Source organism: Phalacrocorax aristotelis, chromosome Z (genome assembly GCF_949628215.1).
Source record: "Phalacrocorax aristotelis chromosome Z, bGulAri2.1, whole genome shotgun sequence".
Lineage (NCBI taxonomy): Eukaryota > Metazoa > Chordata > Aves > Suliformes > Phalacrocoracidae > Phalacrocorax > Phalacrocorax aristotelis.
The window spans coordinates 56,454,345-56,466,859 of NC_134311.1; the positions used below are offsets into that span (position 1 = coordinate 56,454,345).

At 40.2% G+C, this 12,515-nt stretch overlaps 1 protein-coding gene across 1 annotated transcript in view; it reads left to right on the plus strand.

Annotated features, from left to right (window-relative positions):
* Positions 1-12,515, plus strand: part of SCAMP1 (secretory carrier membrane protein 1) — a 45,769-nt gene that overhangs the window by 23,251 nt on the left and 10,003 nt on the right. The window contains exons 3-5 of the mRNA XM_075078706.1: positions 6,262-6,360; positions 6,635-6,746; positions 10,442-10,570. Of these exons, the coding sequence (XP_074934807.1) occupies positions 6,262-6,360; positions 6,635-6,746; positions 10,442-10,570 (340 nt within the window). The remainder of the gene's footprint in view (positions 1-6,261; positions 6,361-6,634; positions 6,747-10,441; positions 10,571-12,515) is intronic.

Sequence of the window (12,515 nt, forward strand, 5' to 3'; positions counted from 1 at the left end):
CCTGTGGCAGCTTGTGTGGCTGACCATCCTAATGTCCTTGGGGTGTGTTTGTGTGTATTTGTGTGCATCCCTGGGGTACGCAGTCAACTTGGTAGTAGCTGAACCTGGAAACAAGAGGGCAATAGCTGTCTTCATCAGCTTGGAATGTAGAGCCCTCAGAGGGTCTCGAGGTGTACTGCATTGGGATCCAGCAGGTGGGAAGGGGGAGTCCCCAGGTCTCCGAGTCTGCTGGAAGTGGTACCCTTTGTAGTGTCCCTTATCATCAATTGTCACCCAGCCCCTCTTAACTTTCTTAGGATTCCAGGATGCACAGCCCCTTCTACAAATCACTGATGTAATCCGGGGAACACAGGCCCTTACCTAGGCACCAGGTCTTTTACTCAATTGTCATTATATGCACAGTGGACAGCAAATCTAACACTGTATAAGTGGCCAGCTAGCATATAATGGAACCTAAACAATGTAGAAATCTGAATCGGAAGAATCTTGTACAGAATTAGTACCTTATATTAATGTTGTGTATCATAAATGCTGTTGGCTAGCATCTCTGATTATGTAACTCTAGTAAGCTTTCTGATTGATTCCTGTATTCATAAGCATTATGCATGTTCCAGTCATTAGCAGCATTGCAGGCTGTTTGGACAAAGCGTCTTTTCAAGGATAAATATTTTGAATTCATTGTTCAAGTATTTTCTAGTCTGACAATCCACGTATTGAATGCCTCTGGGTTAACCCCATCAAAGGGGTCGTCTCCAAGCAGACCTCACAGTGGGCATCTGCTACCGACCTCCTAACCACGATAACAATGCCGATGAAGCGATACTTGGGGCACTAAAGCAAACTTCTGGCCAACAGAACCTAGTCCTTATGGGTGACTTCAACTACCCAGACATCTGCTGGAAGAACAATACAGCAGCTCGCATGTCATCCACCATGTTCCTGGAATGTATCGAGGACTGTTTCCTGATACAAATGTTAGATGTGCCAACCAGGAATGAGGCACTGCTGGACTTGCTATTCACAAACCGAGAAAACCTGCTTTGTAATATCTCGGTGAGTGGTAGCCTTGGCTGCAGTGATCATAACAAAGTGGAGTTTGGGATCCTGCTGACCGTGCTGAAGGTCTGCTCTAAGACAAGGGTTTTGGATTTTAGAAGAGCAAACTTCAGCTCACTCAGGGCTTAGTTGGGAGGGATCCCGTGGGAAGCTTCCATGGAAGATAAAGGAGCTAGTGAGTGTTGGGAATTCTTCAAGAACTCTCTGTTAGAAGCACAAAACCAGTTTATCTCCGATAAAGGAAAGGGAAGTAAGCAGAGCAAGAGGCCCGCTCAGCTCAACCACAAAGCCCTGGGTCTATTCAAATCCAAAAGGGAAGCACACCAGAGATGGAGAAGTGGAGGATTATCCATTGAGAGCTACAAGGGCATTGCCAGAGTGTGCAGAGATGCAGTTAGAAAAGCAAAAGCCCAGTTTGAATTGAAACTGGCTGTAGACGTGAAAAATAACAAGAAAGGTTTCTTCAGGTATGTCAACCATAAGCAGAAAAAGGAGGAAAACACAGGCCCACTGTTAAACAGAAAAGGAGAGTCAATAACCAACGATGCTGAAAAGATAGAGGTCCTTCACACTTTCTTCACCTCTGTCTTTACCAGCACTGCCGGATCCCAGGCTTTGGGAACAAAATTGCCAGTTGATCCAAACACCGACCCTCCATCAGTGAAAGAAGAGTTAGTTGTGAATTACTACGGGAGCTTGACCCCTACAAATTGATGGGCCCTGATGCTATCCACTTGAGGGTATTGAGATAGCTGACTGACATCATTGCGAGGCCACTCTCCATAATCTTCGCGAAGTCATGGACAATGGGGGATGTCCCAGAGGGCTGGAGAAAGGCAAGTGTTACCCCTATCTACAAGAAAGGCTTGAGGGAGGATCTGGAGTGCAGCACAGACTGGGATGCACCTGGCTGGAGAGCAGCTCTGTGGAAAGGGACCTGGGGCTCCTCATGCACAGAAAGCTCAACATGAGCGAACAGTGTGCTGCTGCGGCCAAGAAGGCCAACAGGATGCTGGGTTGCATCAACAAGGGCATCGCCAGCAGAGATAAAGAAGTCATTATCCTGCTCTGCTCAGCACTTGTCAGGCCACACCTGGAGTACTGTGTACAGTTCTGGTCCCCGCTATACAAAAAGGAAGTGGACAGGCTGAAAAGGGTCCAGAGAAGGGCCACCAAGATGGTCAAAGGACTGGGAAGCTGCCACATGAGGATAGGCTGGGAGAGCTGGGTTTGTTCAGCCTTGAGAAAAGGGAGCTCAGAGGGGATCTCATCACCGTGTACCAGTACTTAAGGGGCAGCTACAAAGAAGGTGGAGACTCCCTTTTTACAAGGAGTCACAAGGAGAGGACAAGGGGGAATGGACACAAGTTGCTCTTGGGGAGATTCCGATTGGACACCAGAGGGAAATTTTTCACAGTGAGGACAGTCACCCATTGGAATAATCTCCCCAGGGAAGTGGTTGACTCGGCCACGTTGGACACCTTCAGGAGTCGTCTGGACAGGGTGCTGGGGCATCTGGTTTAGACTCTGCTCTTCCCAGAAAGGTTGGACTAGATGATCCCTGAGGTCCCTTCCAACCTGGGATTCTGTGGTTTTTACACTATTACAGGTAACACTGCTGTTACATATAGAAGCATAGAATCCTAGAATGGTTTGGGCTGGAAGGGGCCTTAAAGATCACCTAGTTCCAACCCCCTTGCCATGGGCAGGGACACCGTCCACCAGACCAGATTGTTCAAAGCCCCATCCAACCTGGCCTTGAACACTTCCAGGGATGGGGCATCCCCACCTTCTCTGTGCAACCTGTTCCAGTGCCTCACCACCTTCCTTTGATGAAAAGGCATTATTTTGTTAGGTTGGTGCCATGATAATGTTCCTATTAATATATATTTTGAAGCTTCTGTGGTTCTTTAAACTGACATACTTGAAATACACATATAGTTAAAAAAACTCTTTTTTTTAAAAATAAAACATTTTTATTATATAGTCATGAATGATACATCCCAGTTGTCTGATTGTAGTCTGAATGGGAGATAATTGCAATTATATAGTAATACTGAATGGCAGCCAGCTAAATGACTTTTTATGGCAGTGTCTTTAAACTAAATACCTGTAATCCTTAAATAATTTCCAGCCTTTGATCCTGCACATATTTACAGCTTCCAAACTGTTCCAAGCCAGGTTAAATATTTTTTGTATCTGGGTATGTACTTTGTCGTGTTCTGTGTTATGGTACCGTAAATATTCCTGAGCCATGGGTGGCTATTTAACTATCTACACATCTGTTTTCAACACTGAAAATCTTTTTAGGCACACTGGATGTCTCAAGCAGGATAAATCAGCTGAGATAGCCTCAAATGACCTGAAAAATTCTTCAGTACTGAACTACGTAATTTAGACAGCCTTATAAAACTGCTACAGTTACTACATCATTCCTGGACTGCCCGTGTGGGTATCAGAATTTCTGCAGAGCTGTGATTTCACTCTAGGCATGCTTCTCAAATCAGAAGGCTCCCAAAATGCAGCGTCTAGCTATCTTCCTTAATTCCTACACTTGGGAAAGTTTCATCATATTTGGGGCGTTACAATGAATTTATACCATTCCAGACTATCTAGCCAACAGAAAGTAACAGGGAGAGGGGAGGGATTCTTGTTTGCTGTCAGGAGGTATTTCTCGCTCTAAAGTAGTATTTTGTAAGATTTTTTAATATGGTTTGAATCGATAGCTCATGCTAGTGTTCTATAAATGCTTATGAGTCTAGAGAAATGAGTGTTGTTAAACATGGGAGGGCTATTGGAGTTCTTGCTGGAGATTGTGAGCAGTCTTGCTCATGAGTCTAGCAGGCAGCTGCTTATCAGTTGTCAGTTATGCTTTCAAAGCTATTGTTACTTTAGCCACAGAGCTACAATAATCTGACCTTTTTTTTGTTTTTTGCTTTTGTAGCATTGCTTTGGCCTACAATGCATAATGCATAAGAGCTTTTGTTCAGTATCTTTTTGTTACTCTGGGCAGGTTTTGTATCTTATGTTTGAAGCAAAAGGTAAGACTCTTGATGGTCGTCTAGCTTCTGTAGTTCTGATACAGGCCTTCTTCCTTATCGCAGAATGCTCCAGTGTAAGGAACAGCAGTATTAACCATCTTTAACCAGCTTTATGGAATCATTTAAGTTGGAAAAGACCCTTAAGATCATCAAGTCCAACTGTTTACCTGATACTGCCACATCTACCACTAAACCGTGTCTGTTAGTGCCATGTCTACAACAGGGATGGAGACTCGACCCCGTCCCTGGGCAGCCTTGTGCTTGACAGTGCTTGACAACCCTTTCAGTGGAGAAGTCTTTCCTAATATCCAATCTAAACGTCCCCTGGCACAACTTGAGGCTGTTCTCCTCATCCTATCCCTTGCTACTTGAGAGAAGAGACCAACGCCCACCTTGCTACAGCCTCCTTTGAGGCAGTTGTAGAGAGCAGTAAGGTCTCCTCTCAGCCTCCTCTTCTCCAGACTAAATAACCCCAGTTTCCTCAGACACTCATAAGACTTGTTCTCCAGACCCTTCACCAGCTTTGTCACACTTCTCTGGACACGCACCAGCACCTCATTGTGCTTCTTGTAGTGACTGCCCCAAAACTGAACACAGTATTTGAGGTGCAGCCTCACCAAGTGCTGAGTACAGAGGCATGATCACTTCCCTACTCCTCCTGGACTCGCTATGCCTGATACAAGCCAGGATGCTGTTGGCCTTCTTGGCCACCTGGGCACATTGACGGCTCGTGTTCAGCTGGCTGTCAGCCAGCACCCCCAGGTCCTTTTCCACTGGGCAGCTCTCCAGCCACTCCTCCCCGAGCCTGTAGCGTTGCATGGGGTTGTTATGACCCAAGTACAGGACCTGGCACTTAGCCTTCAGTTGTCTTCATGCTACAGCACTAAGTAATCTTTCTTTGGATGAAAAGTTCAAAACCCCAAGCATTCCTGAGAAATGAGACATCTCTGATATCTCAGTATTCCGTTAGGAGCTGTTTTATAAGGTGGTAAGATAATTTTGAAATGCTGGAATCAGCTGATGTTGCTGAGATATGCTGCAGTATCACACACAGAGGTGGAGTTTATTAGGCATGTTTTCTTCTCAGTGTATTACATCTGTGCATTTCAAAAGATGGTTAGAAAAGATGCAGGTAATCTGGGCCAAGTCATAATTTGCCAAGTTAGTGGTATTTAGTGGATTCCTGCTTTGTTTCAAGGTGCTTTTGTATTGAAAACATCACACTTATCACTGTATTTTTGTTCTTGATTTTGGTCTTATTAGGCACAAGTTCTCTGTCTTACAAGATGACAGAACAGGGAAATCTTTCATGTTGCAAGCTCTGCACAAAGAAAGAATTATAGTTTCCTTCCCCAAGCATATATAAGAATAAAATAACATCATAGTAGTGCTATACTGATACGGTTGGTAAAGTCCAGCTGATAACTCCGGTCTAGGCAGTAGTTTTTTCCGTGGCTTGATAGCTACTGGTTAACGTTTTGTATATTAGAGAGATGTGGAGAAAGTCAGAGAAGATGACAAATGGGAATAAGGAGGAGAGGACTTTAAAAACGAAAAAAAGAAGAAAACTGAGCTACTAAAGCTTCTTGTAAACTGTATTCTTATATGTAGTGACCAAGGGAACAAATTGCTAGTGGTACCTGAAACTAGATACTGCAGTACATACTGGTGGAATAGTTAAGCAATAGATCATGGATCTTGTATTGGAAAATTTAATACGATACATTGTTTCTCTAGTTAACCAGGTGATGTAAACCTTTGTTAAATAGAAAGCTCTGGAAGACACTACTAATAAATGGCATCGTGTTTCAGAATATGTGTAGATCACTGTTAAATCTTGCAATTCTCTTAAACAGTAACTGTCCTTATTCATATTCATGTCTGAACAAAAATAAAAATCTATTTACTTTCCACTGCTTCCTAAAATTCCATGTGTGTTTATGGCAAGTAGTGCAGTGTAAAACTAAATAAGCAGAACACTGCACCACAGAATATAGTTAACTTCTCTTTCCTAAAGGTTATATATTGAAGGCAGTGTATCAGATTTTCAATTTATGAGTAACATTTCCTTTAAAACAACTAGATTAGTTCTTACACAGTTAATGAAAATATGTTTATTAGAATATGAAACTGTTTCCCTGTAATTGTCTCTTTTTTTCCTTAGCCTCCTCCAGGAAATGTGAAAATCCCTAGTGTACCCAGTACCCAGCCAGCAATAATGAAACCAACAGAAGAATCACCTGCTTACACACAAATTGCAAAGGTTTGTCTATAGCTTTCAGGCACTTGGCTCCTTTTCATTATAATTATTTAAATACACTTCTGGAGTAATGTCTTTTATAAATAAGCATTGTTTTCCTAATGATTTATGAAAATAATTACTGCTTTTAAGTAATCAGTTAATGCATGAATTAGGTCAATATATTAGGTCAGTCTTCATCCATAACTGGAGATGCTTAATTATAGAAAACAGACTTGGAATATTTATTTTGTGTTCATATTTTTTATCAATATCTAATGGTATTTGTTTTGTTCAGGAGCATGCCTTGGCCCAGGCAGAACTGCTAAAACGTCAACAAGAACTGGAAAGAAAAGCAGCTGAACTAGATCGCAGAGAAAGGGAAATGCAGAGTCTCAATCAGCAGGGGGGTATGCATGAAAAAAACACTTCTTTAAATGGCAGAAATTCTGGTTTTTCTGAGAAACTGTTTTAGTTTTACAGTGACATTGTGAAACAGATTGAAAAGGAGGGCTTACAATCTTTTCAGGAAAACAAAGTTTATCTCCCCTGAGACAGTGCATACAGTTAATAAAACCTGTCCTGTCCTGTAAAAATTTTAAATGTGGCCTCTGTTACATGTTACTCTCTGCTGTCAGCTATTTTTATTCTAGCTTAATATCTAGGTAATACTACTGAATAGAAATGGAGCATTTTGAGAAGTAGAAGTAACTTCATAAGTAACATCTCTTTGATTTCTTTTCTGTCGGTATTTATAGCTGTAGCAGAACTTTCCCGCTCTGAAACATTTTCTTATCTTTTACTGTGTTACAGACATAATATTCTATGCAGATAGCAGAAAATTTTATTATTAATCTCATATTAATTTTTCATATGACATTTTGAAACCCATAGTCAAGATTAGTATCTCATTTTGCCACAACCTATAAGTGTTCTGTGCAAAACCATCAGTTTTTGTAAGGCAGTTTCACAAATGAGATTTACATCCTCTTAACTGATGGAGATACTTTGCAAGAAGTAGATCTATGGAAATATTCCTTTTCAAAAGGAAGAACTTCAGACTGAAGTTAGGAAAAAAAAAAAACCCTGAACAAAACACAAAATGCTGTGTGCAAGGTTGACTTTGTGTGGTCTTTTCACTTGTATCTAGAGTTCTGAGTTTTATTTCCACATGTGCTGGGGTTTTTTTGATTATCCAGTGATACAATAACACATTGCATAATTGCTTAGTAATTAAAATTCTCAGGGGTTTTTATAGAATTGAATAGAATATTTTCAGTTGGAAGGGACCTACAACGATCATCTAGCCCAACTGCCTGACCACTTCAGGGCTCACCTGAAAAGTTAAGGCATGTTATTTAGGGCATTGTCCAAATGCCTCTCCATCACTGACAGGCTTGGGGCATCGACCACCTCTCTTGGAAGCCTGTTGCAGTGTTTGACCACCCTCTCAGTAAAGAAGTGCCTCTGCATGTCCAGTCTAAACCTCCCGGTGCAGCTCTGAACCATTCCCAGGTGTCCTGTCACTGGGTAGCAGGGAGGGAGAGCTCAGCACCTCCCTCTCCACATCCCCTCCTCGGTAAGCTGTAGAGAGCAGTCATATGCCAGTCATTTGCTAGGATCTGGGATTGCTACTCTTCTTCAAAGGAAAAGAATCATGGTGATATTGTCCCTTCATTACGCCATTTTTATTTTCTCAGGATTTGTTTGTTTCCGTCTATTAAATCTCTGTACCTCTTCTCCCAGATAGTGTGATTTTTTTGTTGTTGTTTTTTCATTTCCTTCTGCATGTATTGCCCTTTATATAATTTCACTAACTTATATTGATGGTCTGGATTGATTACTTTTCTCTTCCAGGCTTTAGGGACAGTTTTGTTCATCTATATCTTAGGGAACATAACTCAGATACCCCACGCATGTTGCATTGTATTTCTAAAATGGGTATTTGTTATTAGGTTGCAGTTGTTCGCATCAAAGTGCTTGAAGAGATCCTGAAGAATCTAAAGGATTCTTTAGGAAGGCTGAACAAAGAAGAGAGAGCTCTTAAAGCTTTAAAGAAGATACTAGCTTTTTACCAAATGACAGTGTAAAAGATGCTGCGAATCAGGACTTGTATATTGTGACTGAGAAGGAAAATACTCTCTTCCTTTTGTGTTGTGTGGGTGGTTGTTTTTTGGTGTGGTTGTTGGTTTTTTTTTTTTTCCTTTGGAGCACTCATTTGAACTCCTTTGGAAACACTGTAGAGTTGTCCTGACTGAAGGACTGGAGGACAGGGTCTTTTGCAATACTCCAGCTATTTGCATTCAATTTAGGATGCTGGCTACACATCTAGGACACTGTCATCATATGCAAGTGACTACAGTGCAAAGATCTTCAAGCTGGTAGGTCAGCTCACCTCAATGCCTTCAGTCTTCTCTGCTCAGGTTCTGTGCAGCATTGCATTCGAGCTAATGAAAGTGTGCTGTTTCCTATTTCAGCTAGTTCACTTGGGCATGCCTGCAAATCCTGTTCTATGCTTGCAAGAAGCTGGTTTGGGGGCGTCTGCATTCGTAGTGTAGGTGTGCCACTGAAGTTATGTTAATAGGCCTTGAGGTGGTAACTCGTGTTGAATGAAATAATTCTGGGCTAGCTCTTTGCTTATCAGGATACAATCTTGGAATATGACTACCCAAAGTGTATTTAGAAGACCACCACTCATTTTTTGATCTCAAGCTGTCTCACCAAGCTGTCTTTCAGTCTTAACTGAAAACTTTGAAACCTGTACCACAGCAGCGGGAAAGCGCAGGAAATACAATTCTTAAATATGAACTTGAATTATTATAAGATACCTGAATTATTCCATAACTCTGTCTTGAAATTATTAGTCCTGAGAGAAATAACCATAGATGGTGGAATGAAGATCGGAATTATTATCAGATATTTTCACATAAGAAATCCTAAAGTAGTTTTTAATATGGATGGGAATATTACTTGATTACCTTCTCTGTGCTGTCTCTGCCAATCCCCTGCTCTGAAAGACCTGGTAAAAATTTCACTAGAAGACACAGAAAAACTAACAGATAGCGCTTTGGACCTGTCTGGACAGAACTGACAGCTTCACCGTTTCTGAGTGGGGAAACAAATATGAAATAATGCAAGTATGTAAGCTTTGCAAGTCATCTGTTCTTAGATGAACTGCTAGTAAAGGTATGGTTGAAGATGGAAATGGCAAGCAAAAAACCTTGTCAGAATTTCAGGTAAATGTGCCTTTAGGTTAAGCCATAGCTCAGCTCCACTTTTGGAACATGGTGATTAATGTATCTCTTGTATCCAGAATTTGAAATGCTATGGTAAAGATCTGTTGCAGTTATTACCTCAGTTGAATCTCTTGAGTCTATGCTTGGTATGACTTGTATTTGGCCGAATGTATACTCTAGCCTCTGAGCAGATCAGCGTACAGGAAATCCAAGTGTCTGGTACTGTGTCCTGACTCTGTCACAGAACTGTATCAAAATACAGTGATGCTGTAGGAGATCATATTGTAACAGAAAAAGTAGTTTAGACCATTTCAATAGCTGCCTTTTTTAAGGATTATGGGCTTTCAGGTAAAGCTTTGACTGTAAACTCTACTGGGAACTAGTTCAAAGGGTTAGCAATAGCCCAGTGTTAAAAATATCAGGATCCTGAGGACGAAGAATGGTTTTCAGTCCCCAGCCTTTGTCTTCAACGAAGTATGTGGGTATGGTGGGACTTTAGGGAAGCATGCATTCAAAAGTCAAAGAACTCTGAGAAATTGGTTTTCTACCCATATCTGCTTGTTCTGTGAAGAATTATCTTTTCTCATTACTTTATAGGAAGTGTCAAATGCCTGCTTAGTCTTTTACACAGATAAAATATTGTACTTGCCTTGATCTGTCTACACTTCATTGTATTTTATTTCTGAAGTTTATTTTCAGTATTGTGTGAGGATTGCTGATAAAACTCTTGGGTTTTGGTAGCCCAAGTTATCTATACGCTTATGAAACTCATGCATAAAACAATTTGAACACATCCTAATACATATTTCTTTCTAGTACAGAGAGGTTAAAACTGTATTATAAAGCTGGGGTTTTTTTCTGTTTTGCAGGTAGAAAAAATAATTGGCCACCTCTTCCTGAGAATTTTCCAGTAGGTCCTTGTTTCTACCAGGACTTTTCTGTAGACATTCCTGTAGAGTTCCAGAAGACAGTAAAGATTATGTACTATTTGTGGATGTGTAAGTATTTTGGGTTTGGTTGTTCGGTTTTTTTAAAGAAAAAACAAAGTGCCTATTGAAAGTTGATGATACATACCTGCTAGTTTGGCTTTTGCAACATGTGTAAGGAGAAATTGTTCTAAATCCAGAAGTCAAATGATGAAGTGAGATCTTTTTGTTACTTTCGATTTTAAAAGTATTGAATTATTTCATAGAAGCTTCCACAGAAAAAAAGGAGGATTATCCTAAGACTGTTGGGCTCTAGTATATTGCAGTTTTCTCATTTAAGTATCCCTGTTGTTGTAAAATGAGCTTTGACCATTTATTAACTTAGAAATAATTTTACTGTTTTTAAAATCGGCTTGTATATTGAGAAATGTAATTCACAATCAGTGTTTATAGACTTGTGAGTTTAACAAGTATAACATCCATTTGCTTTAATATATGTAGTTTTATATAGTTTAATACAGTTTTTAGTCTGCAGTGGACACTTAATATCATTTTAGTCTGTTTGAAAAAAAAAAAAGTATATTAGCTGAAGAATCAGTCCATGTTGAAACTATCCTTTGTACACTAGAAATGCTCTACACCATCTTTGTGGGGTTAGTTTTGCCCGTGTTCAGGTGCTGTGTTTTGACGGGAGAAATGCAGGATGAACTAAATGTACAAATGCCACAACATTTGTTTCTTCTGCCTCATTCAGCATGATGAGAGCCTAATAATTACTCTGAGACTGAGGAAACTGCAAAGATTTAGGTGCTTCAACACCTTTACTAGGTTTTTAGCATACTACGGGAATGTGAACTTCAGAACTTTTCTGAATTTTTTTCAGGTCTTTAGATTTAGTTAGCAAATCCCCATAATTTTACCCGTTAGTCAGGTAATCTTATTACTGTGATTAAACCACGTAACTGAAACACATAAAATGAGCAGTCCGCATTCAGTCAAGTGAATTCCACTTCGTTGTAATGCACGACTTTCTATATTCATTGCTGGGTCATTAATCTTCAAGTAAGCAACTAAATCCACTGTGGAATGTGTGACTAGTCACTCTCATAAATCTAACAGATATTTAAGATTTATATGAAATCTAAGGTCAAGTACTCCAAAATTTTGGGATAGTTATTAATTCTGGCCATTTGCAGGACTGAGTTCTGAAAGTGCCGTATGTTGCAAACACAGGGTCAAGTTGGGCAGTGGGAACTGGAATAGTAATACTGTTTTTCTTTTCCCTTCTTATGGCAATAAATAAAAGAAGCAGCAACATTATAGTATTTCCATATATATAGGAGTTGTACTTTTATACCCACATGACAGATTTTATTCTAGGTAGACTGAGATTTTTACTGACTCCTCTTACTCTTTTCCTTCTTTAGCTCTAGTACACTCTGACTTAGGGGTTACTCAGGAAGGAAAGAAAATGGCATAATAAAAGACAGACAAAACTTATTTCAGGCTAAAAAAAAAAAAAAAAGACTGAGTACAGAACTCCATGCCCTAGGAATGGCTGTGGAATCAATGCTTACGACTCTTCTTTCCTAGGATTGTATCTACATGGTTTGGCTCATTTTTCTTTAGAGTGGCTATGCTTCCTCAGTGGAGGCAGTTATTACCATAGCAAACGAGTCTGCTTCTGCTTGGTGCTCTACCCTACATTTTATTTTCTGTTCCAGAACTTCCTAGGTCTTGTAAGGCCTAGGGGTTCTGTGAACATAATCACATTTCGATAAATCTAGTACTGCATGCTCAGCACTTCATAAAGTAGGTTAGTTTTCCTCCTCCTTTTTAGCAGCCCTAGGAACAAATGTTTCTGGTTTAGTTTTCTGTGTGTTTCTATGGTTAGGAGCAGTTTTTTATATCCTTACTCTTGGTCTTTATGTATCTGAGGAAACTTTGTTACCTGTTCAGATCTGTATGTTCTTTATGAGAAAACATGTTTGTCTGTAAAAACTTGTCTTTATATAAA